This window comes from Cebus imitator, unplaced genomic scaffold (genome assembly GCF_001604975.1).
Source record: "Cebus imitator isolate Cc_AM_T3 unplaced genomic scaffold, Cebus_imitator-1.0 Scaffold223, whole genome shotgun sequence".
NCBI classification, from domain to species: Eukaryota; Metazoa; Chordata; class Mammalia; order Primates; family Cebidae; genus Cebus; species Cebus imitator.
In genome coordinates, this window is record NW_016107538.1 from 1 (window position 1) to 24,549 (window position 24,549).

General features: G+C 40.3%; 1 protein-coding gene across 3 annotated transcripts in view; it reads right to left on the reverse strand.

The window, feature by feature from the left end:
- Positions 1–539: 539 nt before the first annotated feature.
- The window catches only part of LOC108281232 (rab GTPase-binding effector protein 1), a 123,128-nt gene continuing 99,118 nt past the window's right edge, over positions 540–24,549 (reverse strand). For 2 of the 3 annotated variants that reach the window (XM_017496708.2, XM_017496710.2), the window contains 9 exons: positions 23,587–23,691; positions 21,527–21,643; positions 15,597–15,695; positions 11,313–11,453; positions 7,425–7,614; positions 6,732–6,787; positions 4,553–4,651; positions 3,501–3,617; positions 540–2,250 (listed from right to left, as the gene is read on the reverse strand). In XM_017496708.2, the coding sequence (XP_017352197.1) occupies positions 2,149–2,250; positions 3,501–3,617; positions 4,553–4,651; positions 6,732–6,787; positions 7,425–7,614; positions 11,313–11,453; positions 15,597–15,695; positions 21,527–21,643; positions 23,587–23,691 (1,026 nt within the window). In that variant the 3' untranslated portion in view covers positions 540–2,148. The remainder of the gene's footprint in view (positions 2,251–3,500; positions 3,618–4,552; positions 4,652–6,731; positions 6,788–7,424; positions 7,615–11,312; positions 11,454–15,596; positions 15,696–21,526; positions 21,644–23,586; positions 23,692–24,549) is intronic. The other variant, XM_017496709.2, reaches the window with a different exon arrangement.

The window sequence follows — 24,549 nt, forward strand, 5'->3', positions numbered from 1 at the left end:
CATTTATGCTGAAAACCCAGCTGAAAGAACTGTTTCCTCCCTGTACAGGGTCACAGTAGTTTGTTTCATACCAGAAACGCATTGTCAAACAAAATCTAGAGTCTCAGTTTGGGTTTTTCTACAATATTTTTCTCAATAAAGTGAATTCCAATAGTTTGCATTTGCCACAGTAGAAACCACTAACCATTCCCTAAATTGTGATGATTTTATTACCCAGTACCATATTCTAGAAAAAAATATCTGTAAGGTGCTCATCTCAGCAGAACATTTCACTGCAAGCTATAGTTCAGTCAGTTCAGAAAGGCTATGAATTGCCCACCCTGATTTACAGCACTAATTTTAATAATCTGAAGACAAATTTGCTTGGGGCTTATCCAAGGGACTAGTCTTAAACCTATGTAATTTAAATTGATTGCATTTTATAATTAATAAAATCCCCTGTAACTCGATAGTTATGTGTTTCCTTTATCTAAACCATGTAGCACTCTTTATAAAGGGACTTTAAACCAATTAAAATAATGTTTCATGCGCAGCAAGCCTTTAGTACTATTTCCATAATTAGCATTTATTTTTAAATTCATAATCATGAATGCAAGACTACAATAATAACCCAAGAGATGAGGTATGTAGTACTTATCATTTGTCCTATGGAACACGGAAGTACAGAAGATCTTTAGGGCAAGTCCATAGTGACCTTATTTATAACAAAGACAATTTAAGTTGACGGTGGATGGTGGCTTTACGTGAACAAAACAATCTACCTAGTTCACTAACTCCCAGAAGCCTCTTTCAGGTACCCTGCTGTGATGCAACCAATCTCAAAAATTATTTGAAAACCATTTTACCTTTGAACCATCTGGATGATGAATTAAACAGTGTAGCCATCCATCCACTGGATATTCCTGGGTCGGTACTCAGCAGGTATTGGTGAACATGAATCAGTTCTTTGTGCTTTCTGTAGCACTCAATCATCAAGTTATGGCAAAGACCTGTTTCATTGAGGCTTTCTTCACACAGGAAAGGAATCTAACCTCTTGTAAAGTGAGATGGCAGATTTCCAAATTGATCAATATTCTAACTGGCTTTCCAGAAGCATTGTTACTTACATTGCAGATCTGAATTTAAAAGAAAAAATACAAAATATCTGTCAACCTAGTTACCATTTTTGTTTTTGACACATTTGAAACAAGTAGTACTTAAGCCTAATGATCCAAGTTGGAAAAATAAGGAGATTTGTAAATGTATACTAGAGGTTGTCAGACAAAGCTTGTTTTATTAATGTTTTTCACTGATCCAATGACTAGACTAAAACACTTCTAAAGAGTAGATGGTACCAATTTGGCTTTATCCTGGTACCTGTGGGCCCATGACGATCATCTAAGTTTGCAGAAAAAGTGCTTCCAAAGTTTCTTGTGCTTTTCCTTTAACGTTCACATATATATATATATATATATATATATATATATATATATGGCCCCAACCAAGTTTTCAGATCCTCATAATTAATTCACTTCCTGAATTGTTTTGTCTGCCACAGTCCTATGGTTCTCAGGTAAGTTTCAGTAGCATTTAAGGTCCTCCAAAACAAGATAAAATGGTAAAAGGAAAACAAAAATGTACTGAGCAAGGGAAATATAGTCAGTAGCCAATGGCCTGCTCCAAACCTTCATATTTTAATATAAAATATTCATACAGCATACTACACACCTCTGTCTGCTAACTGAATGCTGTTACTGATGAGCTCTAGACAACAGGTAAAGCAAATTCTCTCTTCCAATATCTATGAACAGAAAATTCCAAACACTACTGGGATGTCGCTTTAGGGTAGGGAAATGTGTTCCAAAAATCTATGGGAGAAAGCAGGCAAGGAAACAGCACTTTTTCCATCACCAAATCTGATCCCACGCCTGTTGGAATCAAGCCTGGAATCTCATTAGTGTTCCCATTTGAAGGTATCCTGGCTGCAGATCGCCCCACTGCTGCTGTTTCCTGTGCTGCACAGTCTTCTCCCTCTAGAAGTAAGCATTTCTCCAGTCTTCCTTTTGTTGTGACTTCTCTTTCTTCAGGTAAGAGTTAAATAACAATTAATGTTGCTCTAAAGATGAGTTAAAAACCCAAAGTGCAGGCTAGAATCCTGCCATCAGGGTGTCATGTCTCGGGGAGCTGGTTAATGTCCGTCAGTTTAGTATCATTCAGAATCGCCCGAATTCTCTCCAAGGAGTCCGCTTGCCGGATCCGCTCTAACTGCACCTGAAGAAACAATGGTGAGATGAGTACAAGTGGCTCCTGCCTAGACTTTCTGAACTTTGACTGGTTTAGCTGAGATGCAGCAGATTTAACTTACCAGAGTAGTAGTAATGTCAAAGGGAGACAACAAGAACAATTTAAATTTTTTAAATAATTCCCCGAAGTTACTGTGTAACGGACTGGGATTTATTTTTTATTTATTTTTGTGTGAGACAGTTTTGCTATTTTCACCCAGGCCGGAGTGCAATGGTGTGATCTCGGCTCCCGGCAACCTCCACCTCCTGGGTTCAAACGATTCTCCTGTCTCAGCCTCCCAACCAGCTGGGTCTACAGGCATGTGCCATCATGCCTGGCTAATTTTTGTATTTTTAGTAGAGACAGGGTTTCACCATATTGGTCAGGCTGGTCTCGAACTCCTGACCTCAGGTGATCCACCTGCCAAGGTACTGGGATTACAGGCATGAGTGAGCCACCACTCCTAGCCCCAGCTAATTTTTATAATTTTAGTAGAAATGAGGTTTCTCCATGTTGGCGAGGCTGGTCCTTAACTCCCACCTCAGCCTCCCAAAGTGCTGGGATTACAGCTATGAGCCACCATGCCCAGCCCAGATTAGGATTTTAAATTGTACCTTGTTAGGATTATGGAGACAAATGAGACCTGACTCCTGACCCTTAATCTACAGTTCCACTGGGAAACAAACTTAAGAGTTTTAGAACAATATTCTAAATGTCATTGTCTCATTACAGGTATTCATAGAGTGCTGAGGGAGCATGGCACACGGAAGAAGGCACTTTAGCCCAGCTCAGGGACCATGAAGGGCTCCATGGAGAGGACACACCTATGCTGAGCCTTGAAAGGAAGGAGTCAGGAGGGGATGAGACAAAGATGCTTACCAGATGCAACACCACGCTGTGAGCAAGGAACCATAAGTAGTTAAACATGAGAGTATAAAACAAGACAGATAAGCAAAACACTGGGCTAGGCCTGGCTTGGAAGAGTCTTACATGGTATGCTGAGGAGTTTACTTGACTCATAAGGAGGCAAAATTGGCAGGTATAGAGGAAAAAAAGGGGGCCAAGTCTGAAGAACACACCAGGTTTCTGGCTTGAATGATGAGGCAGACATCTGGGGTGGTGCTAGGAGCAGCCATAGTCTCTAAACCTCTAGCTACTGCCAGTGGTCAAGTCAGGGATCAGCAAGGTTCTGTCCCCTAAAACTGCCTTCATGCTCTGTGGTTCCCCAAATGCCTCACCTGAAGGGTCTGTGAAAGCTTTACAAAATCTCTCTGGACTTGCTCACTGACATCTAATTCTGTCTGTAATCTCTGAGCTTTGTTCTTCTCTTCAAACATTAGTTGTTCAACGGTGGCCTGAAAAATACAAGTTTTGAATGAAGATTAATGCCAAAGAGCAAAGGTCAGAATCAGGAAATCTAGTAACTTGTAGTTACCTACTACTAGAGCAGAAAAGTGGGAGGGTATCCATCACACTCCTATATACTACCAGTCTCTTCCATCTATAAGGCAAGAGTGCAAGCCGTCTAGAATATTTGTTCTAGGTCCTAAGATTAACTGGGTATGAAAGCCAGAGGAAGAAATGGATTAAAGTGCTGCACCCCCACCCGCAGTGGCTGGTGACTGGCTATAATCATCAAAACACAGCTGCTAAGATCAGCATCTGTCACAGCAACAGGGATACAAACAGGATTTCCTCTGACAATCTCAATAGTCAAGCATCCACCAGGAAACAGTGAATATGCCCCAGTCAGCCCCAGCTATCCCCAATCTCTCTAGCAGAAAACGAGAAGGATGTGTGGGAGCCTTTCTGAAAACAAACAGTTAAACAACACTGTCTGTACTTCAAGGTCTGACCACTAAGCTCACTAAGACCATTTCTAGGAAAGTACCCCCACAACATGCATATTTATTCTAACAGAACTAACCAAAATTTAGGCAGCAAATCTGGTTTGATACAATCTCTCCTTGGATTTGATATATCCGTCAAATGGAATGATATTTTCAAATCAGTGCTTCTAACTAGGTAGTGCCCAAGCTTGGTCAATGGCCCTGATTGCCTACTATCTGAAGTAAGCCAAAGACACATGCCTTCAGAGCTAGCAGAAAGATTTAACCCCGCTGTAACAGATCAATTTGTTTACATTTTTTCTTTTCACAAGCTGACAATCTTGCCAACTTTTTAAAAAGTGACACTTCAAAGTACCAATATTTTTTTCTTAAACACATAAGATGTGATCCTACATTCTTAGTCCTGCTTTTTAAAATTAAATGACCAAGAAAAATACTACCTTAGCAGCAGTCTCTTTCTTTAACTGTTCTTCCAAACCGATCTTTATTTCCTGAAGACTCTCAAGCTGTTGAGACTTCTCTCTTAATGTGGACTCCAACTGTGAAAAAGGAAAAGGCTGAAACTCATAGAAACTCCCTTAGAGCCCCAGTATACTGCCTAAAAGAGCCTATGGCCTGGAGAATTACACCGAGACTCTCAGGCTACCCTTGGAATACTACTACTCTCTCTTTCATCTCTGTGGATCTCCTATGTATTCTTCCTGAACTATTCTTTCATTAACCATTAATTAGGCACTTAAACTATATTCTAAGGCCTCAAGATGGAGAACAGAGAAACAGACATGGATGAAGGAAGAAGCATTTAATTCTGCCAGAAAAGTTACAAAGGACTGAGGAGAGGACATTTGACTCCTATATTTTTACAGAGGAAAGACAAGGGTGACATGGGGGAGAGGATGCAGAGAGATACTCTAGTCTAAAGAGGGAATGGAGGGCATGCATTAAAAACGCATGCAGGAACAGTGGGATGTTCGGCTTGCCTACAAGCACAGCAAGTATGTTGGGAGCCACAGACTCCCAACATGAGGCGGAGAGGTGCTGAAGCAGGAGAGCTATTGGTGGGCCAAGGATATAGACATGATCCTGTACATAAAGGGAACCACTGGAGGGCTCTCCACTAGACTGGGACGTGATCAAGTTTATAATTTGTAAAGATCATCTTGATTTCAATATGGAGATGAATTAGAAGGGGACAGATTTTGGAGGCAAGGAAGTTAGGCTGTTACAGTAAGTCAGGTGAGAGTGAAGTCTGAACTCAAAAGAGTGGCAGCTGGAGTGGAAAGGATGTGATGTATTTAGAGCACTGGTCATTTCTTCTGGTGCAATATCAGTAGCAAAGTGGAGGCAGAAAGCAGACTGCAGCAGGTGAAGGGGTGACTGGGAAGTCAGGCAGTGAGATGAGCAAGACTGTGGCAACAGGAAGGAAGAAAGATTGGTATCTTGGGAGAGGAGTGCAAAGAGAAACGTCTTCTCTGAATGGGAGACAACTGAGCCTATTCATGCATCATGGAAAATACCAGTCAAGAGCTGTGAGGGGACATCTGGAAAAGTCCAAAGATACTCAGTAAAAGCACCTATGCCAAGGCACTATGGTCAGAAGCAGGTCATTATTTTCTCTGAAGAAAAAGAGAAGGCTGGGAATAAAAGGAGAACCTGTAACTGAGGAGCCCAGTAGCTGAAGGTGGCCCTGCCTTATGCCTGAGGACTGAGGCCAGCATCTGCTGAGCGATGGGGCTGAGGTAAAGGTGACTGAAATTGCCCCTCTAAGGAATGGAAGAGATGCAATTGAGGACACATGAAAGGCTGCATGAGAAACACTGGAGGCCTATCTGGCAGCATGAGCATGCAGTGTCACCAAGTCTGGTGGCATCACCAGCTAGGGACAGCAGGACTAGTCCAGGGTTCAGCAGTAGTCAAGTGAGGGCAGCAGCAGGACAAGGAGTCAAAGAGGGGGGCAGATGTGGTGGGTGATGAGGGGAAGTAAGATGCAACCTAGGGGAAAGCAAGCAAGCCATGAAGCTGTTACAACCAGGATAAAAGGGAAAACAAACTGGAGGCCTGAATGAGATACTCAGATGGATAGGCCTGCAGGATGAAGAGCTGGCAGGATGGCAGATTGTGCTCAAGGAACTAGGCTGCAGTGAGATGACACAGTCGGGCAAAGTTCAGCCCAGTGCATGGGAAGGGAGGGCAGAGTGGAGGTGAAAATCTCTAAATCAAGGAACGATGAGGTCAAGAAGTTGAATAGGATTACTATGAAAGGTAATGATGATGTCTAAGAGACTAAACCAGCTAGAAAACATCTCGTTTGTACTGTTTTCATACATATTTCCACTGTACCTCTAAGCATATGCCATGTTATGACCATGCCTGGTCTATCTTCGCACTACACTAGGCAACTCCGGGCTACAGACACATTAGCCTCACCTCCTCAGTTTAACGTGGCCTGACACACGAGGCATTCTCAGTCACATCACACCCTTACCCCATTGTCTTTTCCCCACTAGACAGAAGTTTCTTAAGACAGGGCCCATGCCTTAATTATTTTTTGTTTGTTGTGTCTAGCATAGAAGTCAATAAATAACCACTGGTTGCTGAAATTTGAAACTCACGACTTACCTGTCCTTTTTCTACCTTTATTCTTTCTAATTCAGCTTTTAAGCTAGAAATGGAAGCTAGAAGAAAAAAAATTGAGACGTGTTAGCATTCATCTATTATTATTGATGAAAATTGTTTTAAAATTTTAGACACCTCCAAAGGATGCAAACATATACTGAACATGGGTTGTGGGGCTGCCTTCTCAAAATTATCACCAAGCAGTCAGCATATTTAGGCTCAGGTCCACGCAAATGGCTACTGTATCATAAACTACTTCTAGATCATATATCATATCTCTGCAGGGAACTGCCACGCATCAAATCATGTTCCCCTGGGTCTGGGTTCAAGTACTGAGTCTCCTATCTATGAATAATTGCCAAAAAGGCCACAGAACTCATAAACAGACAAGTTTTTGGCTGGGTGTGGTGGCTCACACCTGTGATTCCAGCACTTTTGGAGGTGGACGGATGACCTGAGGTTGGGAGTTCGAGACCAGCCTGACCAACATGGAGAAACCCCATCTCTACTAAAAATACAAAATTAGCCAGGCGTGGTGGCTAATTTTTGTATTAAAAATTACAAAAAATGGACTGAGTCCTTACTAAATTCTTTCCTATGCTTTTACGTGTTCCAGACTCCACGGTCATATATTACTTCTTTAATACAGTTTTATTTAGTGACTCTTATTCCAAACTACATCACTATTATCTTCACCTATTTCCTCCTTGCAGTTTTCTATTTCTAGCTGCAGAGTTTCTTCAAGATTTTCTTTTAAGCACTGTTCTGCTTGGATCTGCTCTTTTAGGAAAAGTATCTCAGCCTTCAGCTTTTCTTCCACGTGGTCTGCTGCTGTCCGCACATTAATGATGTCCTCACGGTATTTTAATACCAATTCCCGCAGTGCCTGGATTCAACAAATAAATTATTATTGGGTTTGTGAGAGTGAAAGAAAATAAACCAAAGATTTTCTATAACTAGAATTTCAGATGTTATTTCAATGTTCAAAAATTAAGACTTTGACCATTAAGCCACTTAGAGCTTCGGGGAAGGTGTCATGTCAGGTTAACATTCAGTAGGTTATAGAAAGGAGACATTTTGGGCCCAATGGTATCTTGTGAGCCATATTTTTCCCTCAAAACTGTTTCATAAGAAGAAAAAAAAAAAAAGGTTAAGTGACTTACAATAAGCCATTCAATAGAAATAATACCTTAGAACCCTCTACTATTACTTGCAGATATATGGGAGGAGTTAGGAAATGAAGACAAAAAAGATAAATTCAGTAGCAAGTGTCAACTAAGAGGATAACATTTATTGACTTATTCACTTATCATTCATTCAAACATTTACTGAACATCTACCACGAGCAAAGTATGACCTTAGGCCAGAGGTAAATAATGGAAAGATGGCTTCCTAAGGTGATAAGCTGTATAAAATTTATTTTATTTTTCTTCCTAAATTTTAGTTCTGTCTTTTAGAAATCCTTCCAATTATAGCCTAAAGCAACTCTAATATAAAAACAGGATTCTCAGATAACAATGCATATAAATTAAACAGTTTTTTAAATTCCATAAGATTTATTACTGAGGCAGGTCCAAGAATCAAGGCTTACAAGACTGACTACATTCTTAAAGGATTCTTATAACTTTTTTTTTCTTTTTCTTGAGACGGGATCTTCCTCTGTCACCCAGACTGGAGTATGGAGTGCAATGGCATAATCATATCTCACCACAGACTCAAACTTCTAGGCTCAAGCCATCCTCCTGCCTCAGCCTCCCAAGTAGCTAGGATTATAGGTACATGCCACCATGCCCAGGTAGTGTTCTTATTTTTTTATAGAGACACAATCTCACTGTGTTGCCCAGGTTAGTCTCAATCTCCTGGGCTCACGCAACCCTCCCACTTCAACCACCCAATGTGCTGAGATTACAGACAAGCACCACTGTGCCCCACCTGGATTCTTGAACATTTTAAAATCTAGGACTAGCCAAGCACAGTGGCCCATGGCTGTAATCCCAGCACTTTGGTAGGCCAACGCAGGAAGATCACTTGAGGTCAGGAATTCGAGACCAGCCTGGCCAAAATGGTGAAACCCTGTCTCTACTAAAAATACAAAAATTAGCTGGATGTGGTGGCACACACCTGTAGTCCCAGCTACTCAGGAGGCTGGGACAGGAGAATCACTTGAACCCGGGAAGCAGAGGTTGCAATAAGCTGAGATTGCACCGCTGCAGTCCAGCATGGTTGACAGAGCAAGACTCTGTCTCAAAATAAATAAATAAATAAAATCTAGGAATAAAAAGTCTCTAAAGAACATAGAAGACAGTATTTTTTCCTGACAGAAGAGAAAAATCTAACAGAGGTGGAAGATGGTAAAACAGTGATTTTAAGCTGATAGCAAAAGTAGACAGGTGCCCGATACCTTTTTTTTTAAATTTGGACAGGGTCTCACTCTGTCACCCAGGCTGGAGGGCAGTGACACGATCTCAGCTCTGCAGCTTTGACCTCCTGGGCTCAGGCAATCCCTCCCATCTCAGCCTCCCAAGTAGCTGTAGCTGGGACTACTACAAATGCGTGCCAACATGCCTGGCTAATTTCTTTTTTTGTTTTAGTAGTGTCAGGGTTTTGCCATGTTGCCCAGGCTGGTGTTTAACTCCTGAACTCAAGCAATCCACCTGCTTTGGCCTCCCAAAGTGCTGGGATTGCAGGCCTGAGTCACCATACGTTCTTTTGATGAGAGCAGTCACCAATTCAGAAAGAAAAGGCAGCTCTCCCAAGAGTGCCTGTAACATGAGCTGAGATGACAAGAAGGTGGGGAAAGATGGGGGACAGCAAGGAGCTAATGGCAAGGTAGACAACTGGTTTTCTGTAAATGATGAAATAAAAAACAGTCGTGTTAATACATATATAGGAAAAAAGAGTGAGGTCCAAATTGTAGAGGTTGGATCTGTAGGGTATAATTAGGGAAAACTTCTACTAAGATTTCCTTAAAAAAAAAAAAAAAAAAAAAAAAAAGATACAAAGGTTGGATAGGATGGGCACGGTGGCTCACACTTGCAATCCCAGAACTTTGGGAGACTGAGGCGGGCTGGTCACTTGAGATCAGGGCTTTGAGACCAGCCTGGGCAACACAGTGAAACCCCGCCTCTACTAAAAATACAAAAAAAATTTAGCCCAGCATGCTGGCACATGCCTGTAATCCCAGCTATTCAAGAGGCTGAAGCAGGAGAATCACTTGAACTCAGGAGGCAAAGAGCCAAGATCGCGCTCCACTGCACTCCAGCCTGGGCGACAGAGTGAAACTGTGTCTCAAAAACTAAAAATTAAAAATAAAGCTTGGATAAAGTTAAGGAGACAATTATGAATGTCTCTGGGAAACCAGTTGTAGCCCAGGTTTACCCAACCAGAGAAGAATGTAAGTGACCAAAAGTGTCATCTTTGGTCAGGCAAGGTGGTTCACTTGAGGTCAGGAGTTCGAGACCAGCCTGGCCAACATGGTGAAACCCCGTCTATACTATAAATACAAAACATCAGGTAGGCATGGTGGCGTGTGCTTGTAATCCCAGCTACTTGGGAGGCTGAGGCAGGAGAACTGTTTGAACCCAGGAGACGGAGGTTGCAGTAAGCAGAGATAGAGAACCCCACCATTGCACTCCAACCTAGGTGACAGATAATATATTTCAGACAGATAAAATATTATCTGTCTCAAAACAAAAGTCTCATCTTTATGGACAGAATGATGGTGGGTAACCTTTTAAGTACTAGACACAAAAACAAACATCATAAGCAGCCAGCATGGTAACCCCTTCAAACATTTAATTTCTGGCACACTCTCAGTCTGATCTCACAAAAATAACTTATACAGATCTTTAAAACATTAGGCTATGTGAAAGAAGATAGACACAAAAGACCACATATTATATGATTCTATTCACAGGAAAGTCTGGCACAGGGACAGCTATAGAGGCAGAAGTAAATTAGTAGTTGCTTAACATTAAGAGAGGAGGGGGAATACGGATGGTAGCTAAAGGGTAAAGTGTTACTTTGTGTGTGTGTGTGTGTGTGTGTACTTGGGTCACAAGGAATTACTTTTTAAGGTGACAAAAATGTTCTGGACCGGGCATGGTGGCTCAAGCCTGTAATCGCAGCAGTTTAAGAGATGAAGGCGGGCAGATCACAAGGTCAGGAGATGGAGACCATCCTGGCTAACACGGTGAAACCCTGTCTCTCCTAAAAATACAAAAAACTAGCCAGGCGTGATGGTACGCACCTATAATCCCAGCTAATCAGGAGGCTGAGACAGGAGAATCTATTGAACCCAGGAGGCAGAGTTTGCAGTGAGCCAAGATCACACCTCTGCACTCCAGCCTGGGTGACAGAGCAAGACTCCGTCTCCAAAAAAAAAAAAAAAAAGGAATGTCTAAAACTGATTGTGACAATGTTTGCACATATTTGTGAGTACAGCAAAAACCACAGAATGGCACACTTTAAATGGGTGAACTGGCATGTGAATGATATCTGAATAAAGCTGTTTACATAAAAAACATATGGTCATTTCAGAAAATACACTTGTTTACATTTTTTATCATGTGGAAATTAAGTTACCTCTATAGTGTCTGGGAGGATGAAGTCTTCTGCTTGCTGTAATGATACATGCAAGCTATGCTTTCCCTGGAGACTGTCATTATCTTTCTGTAACCTCACCAGCTCTTCTGAAACCTGTTCCCGTGACTGCATCAGCACTGCCTAAAATAGAAGTAGATACTAATCACAGCCAGAAAGGTAAATCCAGTCTGATGATAGCTACACCAAATAAAAACAAGACCAAACTAAAGGAGTGCTAAGGACAGAGGGGTATATGAGAAAGTTCTGCGAGAGTTAGAAAAAGCAGCTCAGAGCATGTACTCTAAGACAATTCCTATTTCCTCATGGCATGCATTCAACAGAAAGCAGGGAGAAACAAAAGGCAGTGTTTTCATTTCCCATTACCTATACATCTGTTCAAGCTCGGATCACTGTCAATGGCCCAGCAGCCCTAAATACTGGAAGTCATCAAGAGGATCTAAGCTCAGGAATCATAGGGCACTTGAGAAGCTTATTCTTAAAATGGGACATGATCCCACTTCTGCTTGTTGATGTGTAAAACAATTTTAGGTATTTCATATTATCTGTATCAATATAAAAGTTATTCCAGCAAATCCGAGTAGAAGTTCTACAAAAGCATGTGACTCTTGCTAATCTGTCATACTAAGTCACTTACTTTAAGGGTACTCATAAATGCAAATTATGCTTTCATACAACATTTGTTTTGCAGCTTCTATATGCTAGTTTGCTGCCCACAGGAAATACAGAGAGAAAAGACAAAGACTTTGCCCAGGAAAAGCTCATGGTCCAACAGAGGAGAAACACAAGTAAACCAAAAACTACTCTACAGTACCATAAAGTGATAAAAGGACAAAAGGGTACCTAACTGGGGGCAGGAAATTGGGGAGAGGGTTAGAGAACACTTCCCAAAGGAGGCGATGACTTAGCTGCATCCTGAAGGACACAGAGCCTAGAGACAGGCAGTCAAGGTCATGCAAATGCTCTGGCTAAACCCCACTGGCTCTTATTTCTTCAGACTAGAATTAGCTGTGTTTTATGATCACTTTCAACCCATTTACAACAAAATCTTAGCATCATACCACCTTTTGGATATGAAAGAAGGGAAAGAAGAAAATGTATATATTTGGTTATTTTTGTAAAGAGAAAAACAGAAGGTTAGGCCAAAAATAAATTTAAATGATTACTTATGAAAGTGGGTGGAAATGGGGTGAAAAGGATAGGGAACAGAAATGGAGCTGAGTATCTACTTTTATACTTTTGATTTATGAACCATGTTGCATATACAAAATATAAATCAAAAAAGAAAAATCAAATCTGAAAATACAAAGAGAAACAAATGGAGCTAACTACATATCAAATTCATAATACAACCACAGAGAAAAAAACCTAACTTTTGAACACAGTACTTAAAATGTAAGCCCTTAGCTGAGATACCGTCTAAGGGCAGAAAGAACTACAAAGAAATGCTGACCTTCACTTAGTAGATTTGGTGTTGGTAGCAATATTGATGTAGTCACTCTGAAACTATTTTGTCCCTACCTTAACCAAGTGATCAAATTTAACATCCCCAGTGTGGAACCCCCCATCATTAATGTGCCTCATGATGTTATGAGCCTCCCACTGAGTCATTTCATTTATGCAGTATTCATGCCAAAATGTCTAACCCGAATCAAATCACCAGGAGATAATCAGACAAATGAATTCTACAAGAGAGCTGGCCTAAAACAAAGCAACTGGCCTGGAGTCTTAAAACTGCCATGTGGGTTCCTATTCAAGTGTTTTGCTTTTTGATCGCTTGTACCCCCAAAGTTAAAATAAAAAAAAAAAAATAAAAAAAAAAAAGAGTGGGAGACTACTCCAGATTAAAAGTGACTAAAGTGACATGACAACAAGATGTAATATGTGATCACTGATTGGTTCCTGGATCAAAATACAGAAAATATAAAAAGGAAAACCACCACTAAAAAGTAATCAAGGACTTACTGGGACAACTGGTTAAATTTTAAGGATGTAATAATAGTATTGTAGCAATGCAGAACAACTCTTTGTTTGAGGAAATACGTACTAAAATATTTATGACTGTCATGTCTACAACTTAACTCCAAATAGTCCAGCAAAAACAAACCAAAAAATATATACATATACATCATATACCTACAAACATACACAGAGAGACTGAGAACAAGGGCAAGCATGCACTAACGGGGTGAGTTTCTCTTACTCATGTTAATTTCAACAAAATGGTCGTGTATTCGAGTTCACAGGACCTCAACCTTAATTTCTCCAGTGTCACACACACTCATTTTAAGTGAAACCAGCTTGAAAAGTGTCTGAAAAGGCAGATGGGCCTTAAAAGACAAGAAGGAAAAAGATGCAAGAGGACAAAGGAGTGTAGGCGGCTCACCACTATGAAGTTGTCAGTATTTAACAGTGGTTGTTATGCCAGTGTTATTATTTTATATTGTCTAATTAGAAAAACATATAAGATAGGGTGCGGTGGCTCACACCAGTAATCCCAGCATTTTGGGAGGCTGAGGTGGGTGGATCACAAGTTCAGGAGTTCCAGACCAGCCTGGCCAACATGGTGAAACCCTGTCTACATTAAAAATACAAAAATTAGCTGGGCGTGGTGGCTCATGCCTGTTATCCCAGCTACTTGGGAGGCTGAGACAGGAGAACTGCCTGAACCTGAGAGGTGGAGGTTGCACTGAATCAACATTGCGCCACTGCACTCCAGCCTGGCGACAGAGCAAGACTCTGTCTCAAAAGAAAAAAAAAAAAAGAGAGAAAACATATGAAACTATGGGTCACTGATTAGGATGAGATTCTCTCCAACAGAACAGGTCTAGGATTTAGGGATCAGCTCAAAGGTCATTCAGATACTGACCTAATAACAATTAAAAATGTACAATTACTATTCCACCCAAGGCTTTTTTTTTTTTTTAAACCTGTCATCCCCAGGTAAGCAGCTTTGTAGAATCATCTCAGCAGGGCCATCTCTACTATAGTTTAATTGAAGCCATCAGATGTAGGCTCCAACTTTGAGAAAAATAGAGCAAATGCAGCCAGACTGGTGAGGAGGGAGGCCCAAGCCTGGGGAACTATCTGGAAAGGTTCCAGCCAGCCCTTGCTAATAAGACTCTGTCCGCATCCCTCGAAGGATGGCCTTCTGGAAGTTCCCCAGCATCACAACAGTTACATGTTTTTTTCATAACCCCTGTGAAACTAATAAGGTTATTCTTGGCCAGGCACAGTGGCTCATGCCTGTAATCCCAGCACTTTGGGAGGCAGAAGCGGGCTGATCACCTGAGGTCAGAGGTTCGAGATCAGCCTGACCAAATGGAGAAATCCCATCATCTCTAAAAATATATATATATATATACACACACACATACACACATACACATACACTAACACTAATGATAGCTTAGGAACTTTAAAAAAAAAAAAAAAATCACAAAAAAATAAGGTTCTTTTTTTTTTTTTGTCACCCAGGCTGGAGTGCAGTGGTACCATCTAGGCTCACTGCAACCTCCACCTCCCAGGTTCAAGTGATTCTCCTGCCTCAGCCTCCTGAGTAGCTGGGAATACAGGTACATGCCACCACGCCTGGCTAATTTTTTGCATGTTTAGCAGAGGCGTGGTTTCTCCATGTTAGTCATGCTGATCTCGAACTCCCAACCTCGGGTGATCCACCCACCACAGACTCCCAAAGTGCTGGGATTACAGGCATGAGCCACAGTGCCCAACTGTAATTTTTTGTATTTTTAGTAGAGACAGGATTTCACCCTGTTAGCCAAGATGGTCTCAATCTCCTGACCTCATGATCCGCCCACCTCAGCCTCCCAAAGTGCTGAGATTAAAGGTGTGAACCACCACGCCTGGCCCTAATAAGTTTATTCTAAATAAATTAGCCATCCAGGAAAATCACAAAATGACTGATCAAAAGCTGCACCAGCTATGGCTCTCAAATATTTCAATTTTTTAGCTTTTATTTGGAATTCAAAATTAAATATATGTCCATACTTTATTCTGTTTAGGTTTCCCAGATCAGAAAAATAAGTTAAACAATGAGAAAAAAATTTTGTTTGATCAGAAAGTAGGTTTAAAAAGGAATACTGTCGTTAGAATATTTCGTCCATTACTAATGTTCTATAGTCCCTGGAGAACATAATAGTAACTACTTTGGACAGGATGACAAAGTCATATGAAAGATGATGTAAAAATAGAACAAAAAAGGAATATATGTAACATAGTTATCGTTTACTTAAAATGTTAACTTACCATCTGTTCCTGAACATCCCTCTTTGCCTGGGAAAACCCCTGTTGTAACTCTTCAAGTAAGATCTCGGATGCTTGGGCTCTCAGGACAAGTGCAGAGATCTTTTAAAAAAAAAAAAAACACATACATAGAAATATAGTTAGGAAATTGGTTATTCTGAAACTAACTCTTCCATCCTCTCATAATTTAGTGTCCGAGCTGATAATATATTACTTCATGGTAACCACTCACCACCATTCAACAGTTATGTGCACATCTGCTGTGTGCAAAGCCTTGTCCTTTCAGATAACACAAGGCAATGCCAAAGCCCCTGAGTCACATGTAGCCATACATTAACAAAGGGCATTCTACCGGTGTCAAGAAAGATATTAATGCACATGACCTAGTTGTAGCTATTTTTTAAGATGTTCTTTAAAAAAAAAATCAGGCTGGGCACAGTGGCTCACACCTATAATCCCAACACTTTGGGAGACTGAGGCAGATGGATCACCTGAGGTCATAAGTTCAAGACCAGCGTGGCCAACACAGTGAAATCCCACATCTATTAAAAGTACAAAAATTAGCTGGGTGTGGTGGCAGGTGCCTGTAATCCCAGCTACTCCGAGGCTGAGGCAGGAGAACAGCTCGAACCCGGGAAGTGGAGGTTGCAGTGAGCCAAGATTGTGCCATTGCACTCCAGCCTAGGTGACAAGAGTTAAACTCCATCTCAAAAAAAAAAAAAAAAAATAATAAAAATGTGAAATCCGGCCCACAAAACATCACACATTTAAAGGATAAATGAAATGTTTTCTGAACTAGCTGCAATCTTTAACTTGCTACAATTCAAGCAATTTATACATGAGTAATATCAATGAATTATAAACTCCCTTGAATTAGTTTCAATGTTCCTAAGGAGGGGTTTATTTGAAAATGGATGAATCATACATAAAACTTATAAGTGGAAATGATTTTATTTAGACATTTTTAAAATAATTATTGTCAGAATTCTGCTTCCAAAAATAAAAAAAAAAAATTAAAGAATTCTGCTTCTAATAGTGGTGGATTAGGTAATATTAATCAACCTTCCTATTGAGGATTAGAAAAACTGTATGAAAATATATCTACTTGAAGGCACTGGAGAACTAACAAAGCAAAAAAGAATCAAAGAGAAAAGGACCAGGACAAGGACACATGAAGAGTGGAACAGTCCTCTAGAAGAATGTGCCACACTTCTAAGTAACAGCTGTGACAGACGTGACACTGAGAAGCCCAGGAGAGAGCTGGAGAGCCCCAGGATGAGGTGGCATAGGTGAAGAGTTCAGGTCCTACCTAGCAAAGGGATCCCTGGTAAACATCCTGCCCTTTGGCTTGGATCTCCCAAAAGGGCCACACCCTAGGGGAAGGGAAGAAATTTAAATAATCCAATCTTTGTCGGGGCACAGGGATGTTTATGCCTGTAATCCCAGCACTTTCGGTGGCCGAGGTGGGCGGATCACCTGAGGTCAGGAGGTCGAGACCAGCCTGGCCAACATGGTGAAACCCAGTCTCAACTAAAAAGAAAAAAAAAAATAGCCAGGCATGGTGGTACATGCCTGTAGTCCCAGCTACTCAGGAGGCTGAAGCACAGGAATAACTTGAACCTGGAACTGGAGGCTGCAGTGAGCCGAGATGGAGACATTGCACTCCAACCTGGGTAACATGAGTGAAACTCCGTCTCAAAAAAAAAAAAAAAAAAAAAAAAAAAAAAAAAAAAAAAAAAAAAAAAAAAAAAAAAAAAAAAAAAAAAAAAAAAAAAAAAAAAAATCCAATCTTTATAACTTTATATCATCTCAATTCCTATAACTGGATTAAAGTGATTCAAGATTGTTAGTACCAATATTTATTTGCCTGCCTCTCAAGGAAAATGGCATCATACTAGAATTTATATTATTTAAACTATTTTTTACATACAATACTCAGCACTTAAAATGTGCAAGGAAATATAAAATAAGACAGAAAAACAGACAATAGAAACAGGTCCACCATGAATCCAGATATGTGAGTTATTAAATACCTGGCGTGTTCCAAAATTTAAAGTTGACAGAGAACTAGAGATGACAAATAACCAAATGGAAACAATGAACTGAAAAAAATCAATTACCAAAATTAAAATTTCAATGGACAGATTTACAGATAAGATCCATGTGAAGGAAAAAAAAATCAGTTGGAGTGAAAGATTTGAAAAAAGTAAAGACAAAAAGATGGAAAGTATAGAAGAGAGGTTAAGAGGCATGCAGATGCAGTAAGAAGGTGTAACATGGGCTGGGTGCGGTGGCTCATGCCTGTAATCCCAGCACTCTGGAAGGCCAACGTGGGTGGATCACAAGGTCAAGAGATAGAGACCATTCTGGCCAACATGGTGAAACCTCATCTCTACTAAAAATACAAAATTAGCTGGGCATGGTGGCACGTACCGGTAATCCCAGCTACTCGGGAGGCTGAGGCAGGATAATCGCTTGAACCCGAGAGGCAGAGATTACAGCGAGCCAAGATCTCGCCACTGCACTCCAGCCTGGCAACAGAGCGAGACTCTGACTCAAAAAAAAAAAAAAAAAAAAGTGTAACATATAAACTATCTAAAGAATGGCCAATGGAAATATCTAATAGAATTGAAAAATAAGCCTGTACAACAACCTCCTAATCTCACACCTTCTCAAAGGAAATTAGTCTCCATGTTCATCAAAAGACATGTACAAGAATATTCAAAGAAAACACACAATAGCCATAAACTAGAAACAACCTAAATGTCCTCAACTGTAGTATGAATAAAAACTTGTATATCCTAGTAAAAGAATATTCAAACCATGAAAAAATACCTACTGATACGCCAAACACTATGGATGAATCTCACCGACCTAATGATGGCCAAGTAGACTAGACATGAAAGGCTACACACTACACTGTATGATTCCATTTATATGACATTTAAGAACTAAAATGCTAAAATACAGTGTTAAAGTCAGCATAGTAGCTATCTCTATGCACAGGTAGATTGAGTATTTATTGACTAGGAAAAGGCATGGGTATATTGGAAATGTTCTGTATCTTGATCTGGATGAAGACTACCCTGGTAACATTTTTCGTATGTTAAAATTTATCAAATTGTATACTTGAGCTTTGTGCACTTTACTGTAAGAAATACAAGTTTTTGTTTGTTTTATTTCTCTTTTGTTTAGAGACAGGGTCTTGTTCTATTGCCCAGGCTGGAGTACAATGGAGTGATCACAGCTCACTGCAACCTCTATCTCCTGGGCTCAAGTGATCCTCTTCCCTCAAGTATCTAAGACTACACACACGAGCCACCATGCCTGGCTAATTTTATTTGAATTTTTTAGTAGAGATGGAGTCTCGCTATGTTGTCTGGGCTAGCCCCAAACTTCTGTCCTCAAGCAATCCTCCCATGTCAGCCTCCCAAGTACTGGGATTACAGGCATAAGCCACTGTACCCAGCTCAAGTTTTTCAGACACATAATGGCTAAGAATTTTCCAATTATGATATAAGACATCAATTCAAAGATTCGAGAATCCCTATGAAGCCTAAACAGAAAAAGTATGAAGAAAAATACACCTAGTAATAGCAGAGTGAAATTGCTAAAAACAAAAGATACACACCCACACAAAATCTTTAGGTTGGTCACAGTGGCTCACACCTCTAATCCCAGAACTTCAGGAGACTAAAGTGAGAGGATCACTTGAGCCCAGAAGTTCAAGACCAGCCTGGGAAACACAGCAAGACACCATCTCTATCATTTTTTTTAAGTCTTTATTTTTATTTATTTATTTATTTATTTTTGAGACAGAGTCTCACTCTTGTCATCCAGGCTGGAGTGCGGTGGCACAGTCTCGGCTCACTGCAACCTCTGCCTCCCAGGTTCAAGCGATTCTCCTGTCTCAGCTTCCCGAGTAGCTCGGATTACAGGCGCCCGCCACCAAACCTGGCTAATTTTTATATTTTTTATTACAGACAGGGTTTCGCTGTTAGCCAAGCTGGTGGTGAAACCTTGTCTCTACTAAAAATACAAAATTTAGCAGGGTATGGTGGCAGGTGCCTACAATCCCAGCTACTCAGGAGGCTATTGCAGGAAAATCGCTTGAACCTAGAGGTTACAATAAGGCGAGATTTCACCACTGCACTCCAGCCTGGGGGCACAGAGCGAGACTTCATCTGGGGGAGAAAAAAAAAAAAAATTAGCCGGGTGTGGTGGCGGGCATCTCCAAACACAGCTACTCAGGAGGCTGAGGCAGGAGAATCACCTGAACTGGAGAGGCAGAGGTTGCAGTGAGGTGAGGCTGTGCCACTGCATTCCAGCCTGGGCCACAGAGTGACAAGTGAGGCTCCATCTCAAAAAAAAAGATAACTTTGGGCCGAGCGCAGTGCCTCATGACTATAATCCTAGCACTTTGGGAGGCCAAGGCAGGCAGGTTAACTGAGGTCAGGAGTTCGAGGCCAGCCTGGTGAAACTGCATCTCTACTGAAAATAAAAAAAATTAGCTGGGCGTGGTGGCAGGTGCCTGTATTCCTAGCTACTCAGGATGCTGACGCAGGAGAATACAAAAATTAGCCAGGTGTGGTGGTGACTCCCTGTAGTCCTAGCTACTCATGGAGCTGAAGCAGGAAAACCACTTGAACCCGGAAGGCAGAGGTTGTAGTCAACAGAGACCGCACCACTGCACTCTGGCCTGGGTGTGATAAAAATATAAGCTACTGAGTAAAAGTCATCTACAACAGTTATCACCAAAAGATTCTAACAAGATTACATAAAGGACACCTAACAAATCAGTTTTTAAAGACCAAAAAAAGTAAAATAGACCCAATAGAAAGATGAGTATAAGACCTGAGCAAGAATCTCTCACATACACAATAGCCCAATGGCCAAGAAACATGAAAAATGCTAAATAACTTCAATGGTCATTAGAAGAATGGAAACTAAGCCACAATGAAATACTACCCACCCACCAAAATGAAATACCACACACCCACGAAAATGGATATAATTAAAATAACAAAATGACATTTTTCAAGACCTTGGAACCACAGAACTGTCATACATTGCTGGTAGAGGTATAAACTGGTATAACTACTTTGAAAACTATCTGGCATTATTTGTACCCAAGCATTCCACTCCTAGTTATATATCCTGCAGAAACATGTCCACCACGTCCTATTCAAAAATTTCAAAGGAACATTATTCATAATATCCCAGAACCGGAAACAACTAAAATATCAATCAGCATTAGTATGGATAAACTGTGGTATATCCATATAATGGTATGACTATTCAACAATGAAAATGAACAAACTTACTCCATGCATCATGAGTGGGAATACTACACTGCTGAACAGATGAAGACCGACACAAAAGAACACAAAATGAAATGTGACTTCATTTTCTAAAGTTAAAGCACAGACTAACCTAATGATATTAGAAGGTAGGACAGTGGCTGCCTGTGGGGGGGGGGGGTTGTACGTGCAAGGGAAAGTGAGGGCCTCTGGGGTACTGGCTAATACTGCCTAATATTCTACTGCTTGATTTCAATGGTGGTTACACAGATGTTAGTTCTGCTTTGTTTGGTGTATCTGCATATGTTTTGGTTTTTCATGTTGCTATACTTTTTAAAAGTTTTAAATAATTAGTATCTTTGCCAGCAACTTTCTACTGCAGCAGGAAAACCTAATTAATACAAAAAAAAAAAAAAAAGAAAGAAAGAAAGGAGAATCAGAACCTCCTGCTATTTACTGACCAATTATATCAAAAGTTATTTTTTAAAAATCTGTAAAACAGGTATCACAGAATGATCAGTAAGAAATCTTTTTACCTGGGGAAAAATCAAACTGCCAAATCTTCAAGGCAAAAGAAACATGACTGTATTTTTTAAATGTTTTATTTGAATAACCCAGTCATCCCTCACTTACCTGGTGACTGGAATCTTCAGTGCTTTGCTTTATGAAGTCTTCTAGCTCCTGCTTATCTTTCATTGTCTTCTCTAACTGGTCATTAGCTTGTCTTAGCATCAGCTGTAGTTTTTTCACCTATATCATTTTAAAAGTCAATCAGAAAGAAAAACCAGAATCCTTTCATAAATTTTAAATGTAACTACAGAATTTTTTAGAATATCTTCTCTTTTTCTAGGAAACACCATATATTTTTCAATTCAGACAGAAATGAGATAAATGACCTCAAGAGACAACTGTACTGTGCTTTACAGTTAACAAATCATTTTTTACACACCTCCCATCTGAAAACATCTGCTTCTTCCCCGGATCCTCTAGGCTATGACACTGTTTTTCCTGACTAGAAGTCTATCCTCTGTCTCCAATCTACAATCCACACTAACACCATAAATTTTGTAAAAGTGAAATCATATAATTTCCCTACTTAAAACCCTAAATACCTTAATGTTTTGTTTTGTTTTTGTTTTTGAGACCTAGTTTTGTTCTTGTTGCCCAGGCTGGAGTGCAATGGCACGATTTCAGCTCACTGCATACTCTGCCTCCCAGGTTCAAGAGATTCTCCTGCCTCAGCCTCCCAAGTAGCTGGGATTAAAGGCTTACACCACCATCCCCAGCTAATGTTTGTATTTTTAGTAAAGGTGTGGTTTCACCATGTTGGTCAGGCTGGTCTCAAACTCCCAAGCAAACCACAGGTGATCTGCCTCTCTTGGCCTCCTGAAGTGCTACGATTATAGGCAAGAGCCACTGCACCCAGCTTCAGGGTAAAATTTAAACCCCTTCAATCATCATCCCTCCCTAAGTGATGTCATCATCATGGCCTTCTTTTGTAGCTTACTCTCCCATTATTTTGTAACAATCACCTGCTGTGCCCAGCCACCTAACTACTCATACTTCCCAGAATACATCATTTTCTTCCCTAACTCTTGTTCTTTGTATAATCTTTTCTCTCCTTGGACGTCCTTTTCCCACTTCTTTTTATGACTAATTTTTAGCCAGGCTTTAAAACAGTCTACTGAGGCTGGGCGCTGTGGCTCATGCCTGTAATCCTAGCACTTTGGGAGGCTGAGGTGGGTGGATCACCTGAGGTCAGGAGTTCAAGACCAGCCTGGCCATCACGGTGAAACCCCACCTTTAAAAAATAATAATAAATAAAACAGTCTACTGAAATGTGTACGGAAATCATTCCCACACCACGCTATCAGGGGCCAACTACATTAGTTTTGCAAATAGCTTTAGAAATTTATCTTTGAAACATCTATGAGTAAAGCACACAGTGTATGAAGGAACTCAATAGCAATGACATTTGAAAATATGAAACCATCATTCTCATCTGCTTAAAGTTATTTTGAAGACCAAGGGAATCATATTCATAACAGCCAAAGAACAATTTGGAAATATAAGGAAAAAAGTATCTTTCTTTCATATACTTTTACAAGTATATGAATTTTCTCATGAATTTCTACATTATTTCCTAAATGCCATCAAGGTACCCATTATCAAACACTGCATTTGAAAAGGTACCGAAGATTTATCAATCTCGCATACCAAATCTCCCAAAGATTAATTTCTGGGAACTTGCTAAACTTAACAAATTTATAACAAGAAGTGAACAATAAGCAATGAAGGACACAAATTCTGATTAATATAACATTCAATTAAGCTTTTATTCTGTAAAAGGCAATAATTAACTTTCTATCTCCCTTAGATCTCCATATCATACAGTACTTTCATGTATATAAAATCACTTTTAGGCCTTAGGCAGAAGGGGCAGAATAGAAGATATGAGGCAGTGTCCCTTTAAGAGCTGGGCTGACCTGTGCAGATACACAAAAGCAGAGTCCTAGTGAGCTCCCACTAAAAATGCAACTGCCACTGCATGTACCACGTTATTTCATAACTTAACAAGATGGATATGCTTCATGATGTAAACAGGGCTGGAGGCCGGAGGGGAGGCAATTAACTCTGCACCTCCAATGAAAACTACAATAGATAACAATCTGGCATATCCAGAAGACACTCACCTGGTCTCTTGTTTCCGCCTCCTGAATCTGAATTCCTTGTAACTGTTTTTCATAATTGGAACACATATCACAACGTCTACCAAGTTTATTTCCAGCATTATGCACCTGAAGGGCACCAAAATTACCTCTTAGGCAAAACAAAATAATTCCACATCACATACTTTAGGTACACGTGCATAGTCTTACCAATGGTACTCAAAGTAGAACATGAAGTAAACACTTCCTTCAGGGCCTTACAGCAAACAGTTACAATATAGGGTCACATACTAAAAAGTCAAACTCTCCAGTACAAGTATGATAGACAATGGACACAATTTATCGCCAAGAGGGACAAAACATCACATCTGAGGAAAACACAAAGCAACCAAAAGGTACTAGACCGTGGTACTCACAGTTAATACTAACCAATCAATGGGAAGGAAAAACAAACAAAAGCAGGGCTAAATCATCGTTTCACCAGCACCAATTATAAAATAGGCATGAAACTAATAAGTAGCACCTTCTCACATGTGTTTTGCATAAGACTATTGAGAATAGTTTCCTACAGGCTTAGTAACTGTTCCTCTTATTGACCAACGGCTTCTTTAAAGGGAAGCAGCCTGAGTCAAGGAAAGCACCAGAAGTTGGTTTTGCTGCTAAGTCAAAGGGACACTTCCGCAACTCACTTTGTCTTTCCTAGCCACTATTCTCACCAGTAAATGGGGAATAACCATGCCCCAATTGCCTCATATAATCATAAAGCTTTAAGTGATCAGGTATGTTAAAGATTTTTATAATCCATAAAGCATTATGCAAATATCTAAGTGTTTATCTCCTAATCTTACCTGTGAATTTACAAATTCTCTAAGGAGGAAAATTAACCTCATTAAAGATTGCCTTTTCTCTCCCATGTTCCCAATCCCTCTTTAAACCCACTCTCAGCATCAACAGCAGACAGGCAATTGCGCTTTGGCCTAAAGGAAG